The 16505-nt window shown below is 36.5% G+C and overlaps 2 protein-coding genes across 2 annotated transcripts; both read right to left on the minus strand.

Annotated features, from left to right (window-relative positions):
• Positions 1 to 13651: 13651 nt before the first annotated feature.
• Positions 13652 to 14962, minus strand: LOC127860679 (uncharacterized). The gene is made up of 2 exons (XM_052398952.1): positions 14614 to 14962; positions 13652 to 14097 (listed from the first exon to the last, which is right to left on the minus strand). The coding sequence occupies exons 1-2, from the start codon at positions 14960 to 14962 to the stop codon at positions 13652 to 13654; spliced, it is 795 nt and encodes a 264-aa protein (XP_052254912.1).
• Positions 14963 to 15072: 110 nt separating this feature from the next.
• Positions 15073 to 15774, minus strand: LOC127860749 (uncharacterized). The gene has a single exon (XM_052399063.1). It carries the CDS (start codon positions 15772 to 15774, stop codon positions 15073 to 15075), a length of 702 nt encoding a protein of 233 aa, XP_052255023.1.
• Positions 15775 to 16505: the final 731 nt, after the last annotated feature.

Raw genomic sequence — 16505 nt, forward strand, 5'->3', positions numbered from 1 at the left:
CTCTTCAAATAGTTTCTCATGATACTAAATTGTTTTTAAAACAAATAGTTGTCATATATGGACAAACTTGCTTCTACTGAGGTTAAGGATAGTTGCTATTAATATTTATATAAACTCTACCATAAATCATGGTACTCTAACCAATCACCCCAACAAAATTGTTAAAGGCTCATTCAGTTAAAGATCAACAGAAGAATTTTGACTTTAAAATAATTTTTTATAAAGGAATACCCTATAATAACATTGCAAAAAAAACATGAATCTGCTTCTAGTCGCCCCCGGGTAAACGTTTGGGCCATTTAAGGTCGACAATGACCCAACGAGCGTTTACAATGATGCATCAATTATTCCAACTGAACCGCAGGTTGTCTACGCAAATTTAGTTTGTTATTGTTTAAGCAGCACTTAAAAATATTGATTTTATAGCTCTCCTTCAACTTAAGAAAGGCAATCTACCAGCAAAGTCTGAACAATAAATTAACAACGTTAAACACTGACCTAACTCAAAACCATCAATTATTTAAAACTATGAAATTGGATTAGCACGTGGTGTTTATTATACTTTTTATCCGATCAAAAGCAGTCAGAAACTGCTGTATATAATATTCCAACCTCATTCGTGAACACATGCTTCCCATATCCGTTATTAGCACTTAAATTCGTTACTTGATTAAATATACGGAAGTCTTCCAAAATAAATTTAGAAAGACACTTTTGAAATCAACAGGAGGCGAGACACATAATACTTTAGTCAATTTGTTAAAGTTTTATATTTTTTGCAGAAAATTTTACCGAACTAAAGTAACTTTTGTACTTATGTTCGTATCAATTTCTCAGTTATTCTTGGTAAAGTGTTCTTATAGTTTTTCCTTTTAATGATGGAATTTCGCACTATCATGGTCTGAATATTTGAATGTTTATATTCAGCGTGAAGGATCACGTGATTTTATGGGGTTGAACCTTTTAACTTTAATGGATTTTAACACGACGGTAAGTGGTGCTTTATTTCAAATAACTTTTTAAAACAAGTTTTCTTACGAATTTTAATTAGTGCATAAAAACAGATTTGTATGCTGCAAATTACATTGTTAAATACATCAGAATTATGTTTGTTTAATAAGCATGTGTTCTTGTTAAAAAAGTCCATTTTACTGCATTCATGGTACACGGTTATGTTTCAAGAAACGTGACATTTTCTCACCGATTCCAGACGTATTCAAGGATTTATTTTTATACTTTAAAATATCGGCACAAACTGCAAGAAAAACTGTCTTTTATGCACTATATATTTTTGCAAATGTATTTCAATACATGTTCAGCCCGTGTGTGAACTCCTGAAAACTCCGTTGATTCTGCACCATGTATAATGCTATCAGGCGTTCAGATAGTGTTAACTAGATCAACTGTTGTCAGAATTATTGCTTCGTGCGAGTTATACGTATACCGACCATCACCTTGTTTATATTACGTTCTTTAACGTTTTTTTGCAACGACAAAGATGAGGAAAGCAAGGCCATTGATTTGCTGTAGTGCGACCATAAACCAATAAATAAAGTTTGCTTAATTTAACACTTTCCATGTAGTCACAAAGCTTAACTAAAATCAGACGGATATATGATACGAATCGTTTATATGTACGGGTAATGACACGTGACCACCATAATATATTTGGCTTCCGATATGCCGCTGTTTATATTAAAAGACTCGTTGGTAGCAAATGTCTTCAAAGTATCCTCATTTTTCCTCGTTTTCTGGGCGAAAACTTATAAAAGCCAGGTCACGTCGGTCTTAAGATGTGAACATATTGTTATACAATGTTTCTTAGCCTAAATTGACATACTAAAGAATCGTGCCAACCATTGTTGCCAGCATATCACAACGGATCTCCATTCTTGGTGTTTGAATGACACGCTGAAAGAAGTTTATCTGCGGTCATTATATAATGATAACTTTATTTACCCCAGTACAACTGAAGAAAAAATTGCCTTTTGCTGCTTTCGCAGAAATCCATGGATTAGTATGCATTTCGAAGTTTATAAGGTATTTATAAGGTATTTCCGCACTATGCTTTGTATTATTTAAGGATGCATTGTGTGCCTGAGCGCTTCTCTCTGAATCACGCAAATTTAGATTTAATGTGAATTAAAGCTGCACTATCCAGCATTCAACGTCGTTGTGGTCTATCGAGGGAAGCCGGATTATCCGATATGGTGACCGCCAAACATAGTCAGATGCGCTGGAAATAAATACGGGTAGCTTAGACGAGACGCGCGGCACTAATAACCGGACAGACTGCGCGGATAAGCATTTGCAGCTGCTTCGGGAAAATCGGGCTTATTGGGTGAAATGTCGTACCAAATTATCCAGTGCAGTCCGCATTTTGGTTCTGGAACAAAATATAAAGCTTTAAGCGAGCACACACGATCTTATTGTACTTGTTTCAAAACAGATTCAAACGTGAATGAATAGAAAAATGAATACAAGTTAAGAAGTAGTACCAGTAAATAAACATATGGACCGTTAAAAATACTGCATACAAACTCGCGCTTAAAATCAACACATAAACATTATTTTTTTTACTGCAGCAAATTGTTTGCACATCTGAAACCAACAGCGTAGTAGCATCTATAATTGCTATGACTTTCACAAGGCAAATGGACAGGCGAGCTTATTTGTAAGCTCTAACCACAAGGCTAGTTTCCGGAAACCTGTCATCAATACTATGGGCAAATATTATAGACTTCTGGAGCGTTTATTTGCGGCAATCGGCTATTTGCAAGCTTCCAAAGAAAAGACAGAACGAAAACAAACTTCGATAGATAAAACTGGGTTCATCGCCTGGAAACGAACAGTGCAAAGGAGGGTTTTGGGGGTTTAAGCTGGTTTAAGGCAATCCAAACTAATTTGACATAGTTGCATTTATCAAACATTTAAAGCGGGTTTAAACGATCTTCTTAAGTTGCTTTCAAACAGATAACACTTTGATGAATAAAACATTAGGATAAAAGTTATTCAGATAATGTACAAGAAAATAAAGGAAGTTTTGTTAAATGAAAATATTTTTCTGATGTAATTTTAAATCTCATTTTTTTCTGCAATTCATGTAGCGTGTCGGGAAATCTTATTAGTGTGTGTAAGTTCATTGACACAATTTTGGTTCCGCAACAAATACGAGTAAAAGTGTCGGTATCGGCTTGAAATAACTCGTTCAGCAATATTTGATGGATGGAACCATATGGGGATTATTATTTAATTTCTCGGTGATAGTCATTATACTCTGAAAATCCCGATTTTTTTTCACAATAACTATATGCTAACCGTTTTCAGTAAAACGCACACATTGGATGGTCATGCGTGTCCTGTGACGTTATTGATGCGGTGCAAACATTATGCAAACCACTTTCTAAATTAAAAGAGTAATAGATTATCTTATGAATGTGAGATTTGATGGAAATTAATACATCAGACGAACTAACGAAGACAAAGGTAGCAAAATCTTAGGAAATCCTAACGTCTCGTTGGCGTCTATAAATGTGAAGTTATTCCGATTATAGCAAATACAGAGAAATGCCAACGCCGTGTTTGTGACGGTGACACATCTCTTCCATTTTGTAGCGAATAAAACATGTAATTACAGCTTAATTAGATGTTTTCGAGAAAAATTCATTTATATACATTTTACTAGACACACATTTTTGACAACAAACTGTAGTAACAAGGAAGGAACGCGCTAAAACTGATTATATTTTCCAATTTCCGTGGGTTTTACATTTCGCCGTCTTCAGAAGATTGGTTAATGTCTGAGCATTTTTTATATTTACACGTTTTCTTAGAAAACAGTTTACAAAAGGACGTATTTAGTCTCAATGAGCAATGAGACACAAATTAGTAATACACGTGGAACGGAACTAGGGTTTCGTTGTTTTGATATATACGTGGTTTTCACATTATAAATGGTTATGGAAGTCTTAAAGAAACTATTGATTGAAATTATCGGCACGCAGTTTTGAAGAAAAAAACCCACAAGTTAAATTAATGTAAGGTCTTGTTAGAGGTTGGTTGTTTAAAATTCTTACTTTGTTTTGTTTATTTGATATTCAAAGAATTTTTTTTGTACATAAATACAGACATTGACGTTTTCCAATGTTAAGCACATAAAACGACCGTTTTAAATAAAATAAATACGCTGTTTTATCGTGATGTCTACCTTATTACAACAGCTTCCATCGGAAGTTGTTTTTTTCATCAATATAGTAAAAGTACATGTTTGTACCCGGCCAATAATCTTACTTTTACTTTTTATGATTTAATTTCGAAATTAAATTGCACACATGATTATCTTATCAAGTTGAAAGTTCAGCAAACCATGTCGAGCTTATAAATTCCTCTCAACATGGTAGCACATACGTATTTGGAAAAAAAAAGTACGTTTCTTGAACATTACTCTATTATGTAAAATTGGATTGCAAATAATTGGACATAAAGGCCTTCCTACTAAGGCCTGCCTTATATTATTTTAGATACTAGTAATACATTTACTTCAGTCTGAGTGAAGAATAGATCTGCTGCATGAACAGAGTTCATGGAATTAAACATATTTCACCATTACAAAGTATCTCTATCCAGTTTCACGTGGTGAAAGTCTCAATTGAAATTCAAAATTTATATTTACGTGCACTTCCCATGCATGCATTTGTTTTGAGCTAGCCTACACTCCAAAGCTCCATTAAAAGCATAAACTAACTTACCACAGTAAACAAGCGACATCAGGGTCCGGTTTAATGAGAGCGACCATGGTCGGGCGACTATGGTTGTACCAGCGAATAATCGTCGTGCGACGATAGCCGTGTTTAATGGAGAGCGACGGTCGTCAATCGACCGCGCGTTGTTCGACATATTGTCGAGCGACCGCAGTCTACCCCTCACACCACGACTGCTCGTCGCTTGACGCTTTGTCGGCATTCAAAACCCGTGCAAAATGAACGCGGATAGTTTCGAGTTTAATCATGGCGGCCTCCATGCGACTTGTTCATCGAATGCGAAGACATTTTCGAAGAGAGCGAGTTTTTAGAGATGGGTTGAATCCAATAGACATGTACAATGATGATGAACTTTTCCGTCGATTTCGCTTACCAAGGAGAGAGCTATTGGAGCTCATAGACACCTTTGCTGTAGATCTAGAATACGTTTCCGAAATTTATACAATATTGTATCATCAATATGCGTATTTCCCATCCAATACACGGATGTCACGAGCAAGGGAATGTCATACATATACAGTAGTTAAGAAGAAATGCACTTAATTGATTTACCTTAATAACAATTGTGATAAATATGTTTTATGATGCTAAACGTCGCGTCATTTATTTTTCTCCCGGCTTATAAAATGTAGTAATAATACAAGAAACGAGCGCAAACAGTTCACTTAAAGTTAAAGGTTAGTCACACAGGAAGGCAATGCGCAAATAATCCCGGGTTTATGTGCACCAATATCATTCAATAAACTGCGCATTAAGGGCAACTTTCTTTGGAACTTATCTTGGCCTATAATTCGCAAATTGTACACGTATGTTGAGATGAATTCAGTTGAATGCACTGATTTTACATTCAACGTGTCCCGTTGACGCATTACTCTACATATGGTCCGTGCTCTGTAAAAAGGGGGTTTAATACATGTGCGTAAAGTAGCGTCCAATATTAGCCTGTGTAGTCCGCACAGGATAATCAGGGTCGACACTGTGTGCCTAAAATAGACTTTTGTTAAGGAGGCACTAAACGAACAATATCATAAAATCGGAAAATATCGTCCCTAATAAGCCTGTGCGGACTGCATAGGCTAATCTGGGACAGCACTTTACGCACATGCATTTAACCCACTTTTGACAGAGTACTACTCATATATATGCTGAACTATATGGAATGACAACATACATGTATATTGATAGCATTATTTTAAAATTGTAAAAATACACCATGGTATAAAAAACGGCCATACTTATACCATACGCACAAATGATTTATACATGCAGTAAAGTGCAAAGTACTTCGATACTTATTTACATGTGCACACCTTTAATGATACTCCACCAATAGCTTCATCACTTCGTGTTTATATATAAGAAACAGTACCAATTTAATTTTTTAATAACAATTTTGAATGATTCATATAACCTACATCAATATTAATAATGAATACTGGCTTTTAGAAGAAAGAATTTGTGGTTACAACGAAGGAAGGGAAAAACAGAAACAAATATCAACACATTAAGGATAAGTATTTTTCCTCATGAATCATTACGTCATTTTCGTAGGTTGAGAAATAAAATGATGTATTGATAAAGACATCAATAATAAAATTAAATCACAAAAATAATGCTAAAAAACAATCGGATTACTAGATCAGTTTCGAGCCATCAATAACCAGACTAATATCTTAAATAAAGACAAGTGTAAGTAAACTTTTCGTAATACTGACAGATGCTTCAAATATTCATTTGATTAATCTCCTATTACCGACAATACGAATTCATGAGTTTTTTTTCAGATCAGATGTGAAATATATCCTGTATAAAAATACCGTTTACTTTAGACAAAACAGCATGGTATCAATAAAGCAAATCTCAGATATCTTGTCAGTATTATAAAATATGCAGGAACGAACTCCCCGAAATACAATTTTCTCGGCACCATGTACCTAGATTTATTTAGAAGAGTCCCATACATATTATTCGAGTATGTGTATCAAGTTGAAGTGAAATTTACAAAGGACTATGAATAATTAACAAAACGATCATTGCCCATATAAAGTGTCATAAGATCAATCCTATAAAAGTAAAATATCAACCTTATTTAGATAGATTCTCATTAATATGTATTTTGAAGACGATAATGCAATGAATCAAACCTTTAAGTGCAATCATTATTGGGCAGATTTAGAAGCCAGATATAAAAGAACATTTTAACAAAAATGTCTCAGCAGTATGTCCATAATCATTAGTGAATTCCAGAGCTGATTGCAAACCAGTTATTTGGTTTTAAAGACTTCCGTAGACATCCAGACTCCACAATGCAGTTTTTGCACGCGTTTTCCTCGATCTACGACCATTATTCATTCGATCCTTCCTTCCGTCCGATTTGTCGAGCGCACCAATTCATATTGGTATATGGTGAATATTCATATAAATGCACGGTCTTTAGTACCAACATCTTGAAACTGCGTTGGCAAGTATGTTTGAGGTTCTGCAATTTTGACACGCGAAAGGACATTGTCCAGAGACACGTGAACCATAGTAGTAGTTTTATGTAATTGCGTCAGATTTTGTATTTGAACTTTGAACACTTAATGTATATTATTACATACACACCTTTGACGAAGAATCCGCAAGCGAATTCTGTTTAAACAAATAATATCATATTATTTTAACAAATTTAAGATTTACTTTTCGTGATATGAGTTTTCGCACAATAAATAAAAAAATGTTGATGGCGGAAGTGATAATTTTCTAAAAATAGCGACTACAACGACCGCAGTCGACTGACCAAACAGTCATGCGACCACAGTCGCGGCAAATTCCTCCGTGAACGCGACAATTTGTTATTTGGCGGCCGACAGCAGTCGGTCGACCGCACAGTCGCGCGACTACAGTCGTGTTTTGTAGTTTTTTATTAAACCGGACCCAGATGCTTTGTCAAGCGCAACGCTGGTCCAGGTGAAACTTGGAGTTAATGAAATAACTATTTTTTTGAAATCAAACTTATTTATGCATAAATAGAATTGAGTTAAATTCTGCTAAAATATTCACGATTTTAAGACGATGTGTCTCGAGTAGGAGTTTTGTCCTTTGAGAGCCTAGTTCAGTGTCCAGTCTTGAGCAGGATTTATTTTCTTTGAGTCTAGTTCAGTGTTCCAGTCATAACTTCAAAGTCCATATAGTTTTACACTTTTGACCTTACTCGACACAGTTAGTAATCAACATTAGATGATGTGGTGCGTGGCAGGACCAATTGGGTTCATGCCATGCGAAACACAAACATCAACGCAATATCTTTATGCAATCAAAGGCATTGAGCTGGAAACATTTTTTGTTTTAGATATTGTGAGCTTAATCCAATTGTCGACTACAACAATATCAAAGTGTATTTGCATGTGTGCCACATTCGAAAATAATATAGAGCCATACATCCATTTAATAGACGGTCACTGACTCCATCAATTAAATGTTACATAGGTTACATAATTACAACTTCATAAATACACACTGTAATTTAAAGTAGAATCTGAATAAAGCACCTAATGTTTTTACAATTTAAAGTGCTAATTTGTTTGGTCTAATTGGTAGAACTTTAACGCGCAAAAACACTATGTTCGTCGACTTTACTGTCCAAGCACGAACCCTGATGCTTCGTTATATGTAAGTGTTCTCATAATTACTGATATTAACAAGTCATAATCATTCATAAAAGCTTACCGTACTTGAGAATGCCATTGTACGACAATAAAGAAAATCTCGAAAATAGCACAGAATCCTTGATAAAAAATAAGTTCCCATTTTACAATTTATTAATGTACTTTGAGATAATGATCTTTTCAAACTTAAATAAGATCCAGTAGTGCATAAGTAATATTATTGTTAGAAAGACTTTCTTGTCATTTAACAAGTTAAATTGTGATTTACAAACAAATATATTCGTGTGCATAATTGTTAGAAGTCAGTTTTTTAAATAGATTTTTTTGTAATACATATGAAAAATGATAACATGATACTTTCTGTCAAAGGTCGTTAAAGAGAACAACAGAAAGCAGCGCATTAAATTGTTATGAACTTATGTTCATTAATCATACCTTAAAGATATCCCTCTTTTGTTTGTCGGCTATTGTTGCGTTATGTTTAAAGGCTTGAGGGGAAGTGTGATTGCCCGTTTCGAACTACTAGAAAATGATATATCATACTTCTTGGAATAGGGTGTATATAACTGGGGATTTAAACGTTAGAAAAGGCAACACACGCGATTATATTGAATACGACTATACGAATACCGTTTCTATTATAATTGCCCTGATCAAGTTCCTGATATAGCCTAAGTTGATAAAGTTCATAATAGTTATGGCAGTATATTGTTTGCTTTGTGTATATCAACTTACTCATAGTTATGAGTAAATTTATTATTCTCTATTCTCAAAATACTTTTAAACACTCATCATCATTATCAACCATAATAGCATCATCCTTTCAACACCATTTTCATACAAATAATAACCCAAAGACAAATAGGAGTGAGTGCTTGTATTTGACAGGATTTTCGAATAAAACAAAGAGAGAATACAAATTATAAATAATATCTAACATAAAAGTAATACCTAAATATTCTCCACCACGTTATAAACCTCTCGTTTCGTTTCGTTTATTTCAAAATGCACATTTGCACCATATGTGTATAGAATGAGCAAATACAGTTTACAAAACATAATGACAGAGTCACATTATTTAAAGGAAACAACGGTAAATTACAACGTTCAGGAGGACAAGGTGAAAATATAAAACATGCAGAATTATAAAGTGACAACACTTTGTTATGTTTAATAGTTATTTCGGTCGAATTTACGTATAATAAGATGTTTACATGTAAGAGATCAAACTTTATTTTAACTATGGTTACTGGGTTCTTTGTTAACCTGGTATAATGTAACCCGTTTTTTCATCGATTTACCACTGAAGTGTATTTTAACCATTGTTCTCAAATAGGCGACACCATCATGTATATCGTGTGATTTTACACGTGTGTAACGGTTGAGTAGAATGGGGATTTGATCATTTAATTCACGTATTTAGTAACCTTAGGGGCAAAATTGGAGATGGATTACAGTGGTTTAATTAAATGGAGTTGTTCGTGATTCTCGGATAGGTATTATATCTATTGTTTTGTTATATTTGACAAAGTAACAACAAACAAATCGTACAAACAGTTGAAAAACAATCTGACTACAATCATGAATCAAGGAAAAAGAAACAAAGTCGATCTTTAGATTTCAGAGCATAAGTCAACATAACCATTAAGGGAAAAGAGAATATATAAATACTTAAATACTTATAATACAGAGGACATAAGTGTTCATATAATGATATATAGCCACTTTTCCTGTATGTTCGGCCACCTTCGCATTCAAGCTCGCGCATGCGTACAATGTACGTCTGCATTATTAAGAAAAATGTGAGATTTAAAAAGGAAAATATCCATGTTTCATAAAACAATGATAACAATCGTCAACAAACATGCGTAACATCAAAAAACTTACATGTTGAAGTTGACAGCTGGAAGTCAATAGCTGCTAGACGTTTTCCTATAGGTTCGTGAATTCGATTGGTCGAACGCACGCGCTCTACTGTGAGGCTTTGTGTGGGGAAATTGCTGAGACAAACGCAGAGTCTTTCATTTCTCTATCTTGCAATTACTTTATCCTTTATACATAATGAACTTATTTAACGAATAACGTATTTAGCATGAACATTGAACGCATTCAAATGATACATTCAAGCGAATGTAATGAATCATTAATGACCAGCATTGAACGATTTAACAATTATTAACGAATGCATAACATAAATTAACGGTGCAAAACAAATTTTAATTTTAACAACAGTGTGGGCAAAGGAAACTGTCTCCTCTTCGCAGCACCGATTTTGTATGGCAGAAGGAAAGGTGGACCCAATGCCCACACTCGTCGCACTGCCCCCAATTTACGATTTTTATGTTCGGCCTCGTGTCCATTTGTTGGACTAAATTGTCCACATACGCAACAGTTTTCGGAATCGTCCGTGTCCGATTCGGTATCAGAGTCTTCTCTAACAATGTTGGCGTGCAACTTTTGTATGACACGTGTTGATGGCATCGGGCTTTTACACATCATCTGGCTTTGAGATGTGACGGCATTGGCATTTTTCTTGGCGTCGTACATCTCCACCTATTCGATGTATGAATCAATTGATATCAATTTCCCGCCAGGTTTTGATTTCGCCGACATCTTCTTTTGGCATCTGCATGTGGTAGGGGTTGGTGACTCTGTTTTTGCCCGGAGATACTCTTCAACTACCTGCTTGCCAGCCCGTACTGCTTGTAACTTCTGAAGAAGTTTCGAGTCTCGGAATGAATCGCATGGCACGAGCTTTTCTGAAGGCACTGCATTCTTGTTTAGTGGGTACACACCGGCCTTCCTGAAGGCTGACACGATGTTCCAAGGGCTAAGTGCCTTCAGGTAAGTGCTGCAAGCCATTCCAGCAACTTCATACTTTGTTACCACTTTCCCGGGGTTGGCCTTCATGTACGAAGCACATTCGCTGTAGTAGAATTAGTAGAATCGTTTAAAAGGACCAAACAAACCTACGTCCAGCGGTTGAAGGATATGAGAAGTATGCGCTGGAAAGCAGAACAGATGAATGTTTCTCTCGCGGGCCTATTTCATCATCTCCGTTGACGTGTGCGTTGTGTGTCCGTCGAGTAATAAGATCACGGGTTGACTGCCATCACCCCTATTGAAATTTGTCAAGAAATGATTTTCAAGGTAGACCTTGAATGTCGAGGTCGTTGACCTCCCTGTTTCAGACATTGTGACTTTCGCACCTGGCGTCAGGTCTTTCGCCAGATTTTCATTGGTTCTCTTCCCTACAGTAAGAAAAGATATCAACATATGAAGATATTTATCATAATTTATGTTTGAATTGAATTGATTAAATCTGATCATATTTACTGCTTGTAACCCTTAATTAATGAAAGCATATTATCATGTATAAAATGACTTTACTAATTTACTAACTGGGCTAACTGAATGCATACTGTTATATTACGTGTTTAAGAATTTTTATGAAGTTAGAATTGAACTAATGTTGGTGACATTGTTCGTAAAATAGTTTCATATTTTTACTGCCCCAATTATTCGGCCGGATTTTAATTGAACAGAAGACAACGGATCATTCAGCCGGATTTAATTTGACAGCAAGATAACGGATCAAATCCGCAAAACTGAAATTACACAATACAAAAAACTTACAAAATGCATGACAAAATAATCCGTAAAATAACAGCGTTACACAACTATAAAAATGTAATCTTAGGCCTTTAGCATTTTACAAGTATTGCATAGATGTACATAATATTTTACTGTCCATCACTATGAGCATTTAGAATTAAAACAATAAAAGGCAGTACTGAACGTTTAAGGAATGATGGATATAGTTGAGTTATTCAAATAATTACAACCAAATAACAGCATATCACATCAATGTAGCAATAACTACATTTAACTTACACAACGGTGAGACCAATTAGATTTGACTAGATATTGAGGTTTGCATGGCGATGTAGATGGCTGTAAAATGATACAAAACATAGGTAAATAAGAAAGGAACTGGATCTATCATGTATTACACATATGATGAGTTACATAAGATTCAAGCGGAGAGTTTACACTGAACAAATGATAATCCGAAACACAAAAATGGAACGAATCGTAAGTGTACGAATGAACAAAAATCTTATCAGTAAAATAGTAAGAAAATCGCTGAACAGTATAATAAAATAGTTTGTATAATAATCAAAAACATTATAATGTATCAGAATATGCTCTTTCTTTTTTTTACCTGGACAATGAAGATTGCAAAGGGGTTTTTAATTTAAGAAAAACGTGACCAAACGATTTCTTGTAAAAATTATAGCGTTGTAAAAATCGGTAAGGTTACATACAACTAACAATCAAGCTAAGGGACAACACACTCCCCGTCTTATATCGTGAAGATATCACTATCAATTTACAACTTTTGTCTAACATAAAAAAGTATCAAAGATTCCAAGAAAAGAAAAAAATAGAAAAAATACATTTAACCTTGAACACTTAACCTTGAACACTTACCCTTGAATAATAGGTATACATGAATATAACATCAATTATTAAACATAAAACTTAGCAATTTTAAACATTACACTGTTTTACACACAAAATTCAGTCAATCAACCGCACCACTTGCGTTATAGGTCTTATGTATTTTGCTGACTGTCCGTCTCTATGCAACCTCACTTCAAGTGACCTCACTCTTTCGTCGGTTCCGGGGAAAACTCGCTCTACTACCGCCAATGGCCACTGGTTTCCGTCCGAACTCTCCTTCAGCAACACGACATCTCCCGGTTTGACATCATCCCGAAGCTCGAGCCACTTTCGTCGACCCTGAAGGCTACTTAAATAATCTTGTTGCCAACGCTTCCAAAACATGTTAGAAAGTATTTGAACATGTTTCCACTGAGAAGCGTAGATTTCTCTGATGTCCGTAGAAGTTGTCAGAGGTGGCAGGTGGCCAGATTTCTGTGTCAGCAACATCGATGGGGTTATCAGGACTGGGTCGAGCGGATCGTAGGTGATTGGATCAATCGGTCGACTATTTAGCACAGCACACATTTCACACATCAATGTACACAATTCTTTGTGTGTGAGTTTTTGACCTTGGGTATTCAAAAGCATTGCATTAAGAATATTTCGAGTTAGTCCAATAATACGCTCCCAACATCTTCCCTTGTGCGAAGCGTTTGGGGTGTTCAAGATCCAGGCGACTTCCTTATCTTTGAGAAATACTTTTACGGGTGGGTCTTCAACACAGATTGCATCAGCTTAAATGTCCTTCAAAGCACCAACAAAATTGGTTCCGCGATCAGATCGAAATTCTTTCACAGGTCCCCGTACAGAGATGAATCGTCGTAGAGCGTTTATAAAGTCTGAGCTACTCATGTCCTCGATCACTTCTATATGAGATGCTCTGGTGACTAAGCAAACAAATATGATGGCCCATCGTTTGCTCTCTGCAATCCCTCCTCTGGTACGCCGTGTCACAACTGGCCACGGTCCGAAGGTATCCACACCAACGTATGTGAATGGAGGTCCTGGGGTAAGTCTATCTTCAGGAAGGTTGGCCATCTGTTGATTCACAAAGTTACCACGCAAGCGCCGGCAAGTAACGCACTGGTAAATGATGCTGGATACTAAACGTTTCACCCCGACTATCCAATAGCCATGATTTCGTATGGCTCCCTCTGTATAATGTCTACCCTGATGGTGAACTAAAAAATGAAAATGATTTACAAGCAGACCAGCAATGTGTGATTTTCGAGGTACAAGTATTGGATGCTTGAAATCTGTATCGAAGGGAGCCTTGTGTATACGTCCACCCACTCGTAGCGTCCCATTTTCATCCAAAAATGGTTCAACAAAGCTATTGGCTTTTGACGCCAACTCTCTTCTTGTTTGTCAGCGACTTTACCTCTGAAGGGTAATAGGATTTTTGAATTGCATTCAAGACAAACAACTCTGTCTCCTTACGGGATTCAACAGTATCTTGACTCAGCTTCTGTTTTGAACGAAATGATTGCACCCATCTTCTCAAGAGTGAAAAGGCACTGATCAAAGACTTCCAACTAGAGAATTTCTCAAATGTTTCAGTTATGTCACGATTAATGCCTGTTTTTGAAACCTTCACAAGAGGTCGAATTTCGCTATCCTTGTCTCCATCTACCAGGGTGAATGTTTCGGGGAACGTGTTTCATTCGGAAGTGTCTTCGGTCCTCTAATCCACATACTTGCATCCCATTTCTTGGCAGGTGTCGCACAACGTGTTGCGAGACTTGCTGGGTTGTTTGATGCATGTACATAGTTCCACTGGTGGACATTAGTGCGTTTCAAGATGATTTGTACTCTGTTGGCTACGTTTGTGTAAAATCTTCTAGACTGATTGTTCAAATACCCGAGAACAACTATGCTGTCAGAATGAAAAATGAATCTCTCCATGGGATAATCAAGATTCTCCGAGATAATTTCTGCTACCTCAGTGGCCAAAACTGCTGCACACAACTCTAAGCGTGGACTGGTTGTGTTTGAAGGTGCCAACCTTGATTTTCCGAGCACAAACCCTGTTTTAGTTGCAGTCATCACAAAACAGACAGCCGATATTTATTGCCTTTTCAGACGCATCTGAATAAACGTGTAGTGCATCCTCTGCGGTAAAATTGGTCATGGTGTACATACGTGGAATGGCTATGTCATTCAATGAGGTTAATGGGTTTTTCCATTGTTCCCATTTTCCTTCTAAGTGTCTTGGCAACGCAATCTGATGATGTGGCCTCATTCATGATTTCCCGTACCAAGATTTTTCCTTCTATTGTCACAGGCGCAAGAAATCCTAGCGGGTCAAAAATGCTGTTGACTGTGGCAACTACTCCTCGTCTTGTGAATGGTCTACCAGCAATGTTGATCTTGAACTCAAATGTATCGGCATTGATATTCCATTTCAAACCTAGACTAGCCTGATCAGGCATTTCATCTGTAGAGATGTCAAAGGATGTCATGTCAATTGCGAGGTCTTCTACTGGGAAACTGCTTATCACAACTCTAGAATTAGAGGCTATCTTATACAGTCTAATACTGCTTCTACGCAAGGTTTCTTGCGTTCTTTTAATCAAGTCAATAGCTTCTTCTTCCTTTAAATGTGATGTCAAGGCATCGTCTAAATAGAAGACGCTGTTTACAAAGGTTCTCACATCTTCATCTGCAGTCTCGACAGCTTTTCTGAGGCAGTAGGTGGCTACAGCTGGCGAATGGATGTTCCCAAAGACATGAACCGTCATTCGGTATTCTATAATCTCTTTCTTTGGATTGTTGTCTTTGTGCCGAAAGAAACGAAGCAAATCACGGTGTTCCTTGTTGACCTTGAAGCAATAGAACATCTGCTGCACGTCGAACATGACAACAACAGCATTACGTCTGAAGCGCAGAAGTACACCAAGCAGACTATTCGTGCAGTTTGGTCCAGTCAAGAGAATGTTGTTCAGTGAATTTCCATCAAATACTGCAGATGAATCAAACACCCCTCGGACCTTGTTTGGTTTGCGCGGGTGATATAACCCAAAGAAAGGTAGATACCAGCGTTATGTGTCTACATTCAGTGGTGGAGCCTCTTCTGCTGCGCCAGAATCTAGTATCTGTTGCATGAACTTGTGCATTTGCTCTTGTTTCACCGGATTTTTCTGTAGTGAAGCCCGTAGGCTGGTAGCACTCTTATAAACACTTAGCTTGTTATTTGGGAGCTTTTCCCTGGGATTCTTTAGTGGCAACGGAGCTGTCCAATGACCATCTCTCATGTCTATTGTATTGTCCATGATTTTTCCTCAGTGAAAATGTCTCTTTTAATTTTTAACTTTGCACGTTGGTTTTCAAGTTCTAATTCAAGTTCTCTTAATTCTGCTTCTTTTCTGACAAACTCTAAATTCACCTTAGCTTATTCGACATTACTTCCTGCCGATGATGGACGTCTGGACAGCTGGCTAGGAGGCCCTTGTTTGAAGTGTAGATTCCCGTGTGGAACCCCTCCCACACTAAGTGTAGTCCGAATGGGTGTCATCAGATCCGGGGTTTGTATATTAACAAATAAATGCAAACAGCACATCTAATATCCGTGTATTTTTATGGTTGTCTA

The sequence above is a fragment of the Dreissena polymorpha genome, chromosome 1, assembly GCF_020536995.1.
Source record: "Dreissena polymorpha isolate Duluth1 chromosome 1, UMN_Dpol_1.0, whole genome shotgun sequence".
NCBI classification, from domain to species: domain Eukaryota; kingdom Metazoa; phylum Mollusca; class Bivalvia; order Myida; family Dreissenidae; genus Dreissena; species Dreissena polymorpha.

Bases quoted from the DNA above. Each gene is read 5' to 3' on its own strand.
- LOC127860679 (XM_052398952.1), bottom strand. From the start codon at position 14,962: ATGACTGCAACTAAAACAGGGTTTGTGCTCGGAAAATCAAGGTTGGCA. The intron at 14,098-14,613 runs GTATGTGGATTA...TTCATTTTTTAG, and splicing joins TGCCAAGAAATGGGATGCAA to TTCACCATCAGGGTAGACAT.
- LOC127860749 (XM_052399063.1), bottom strand. From the start codon at position 15,774: ATGTTCGACGTGCAGCAGATGTTCTATTGCTTCAAGGTCAACAAGGAA.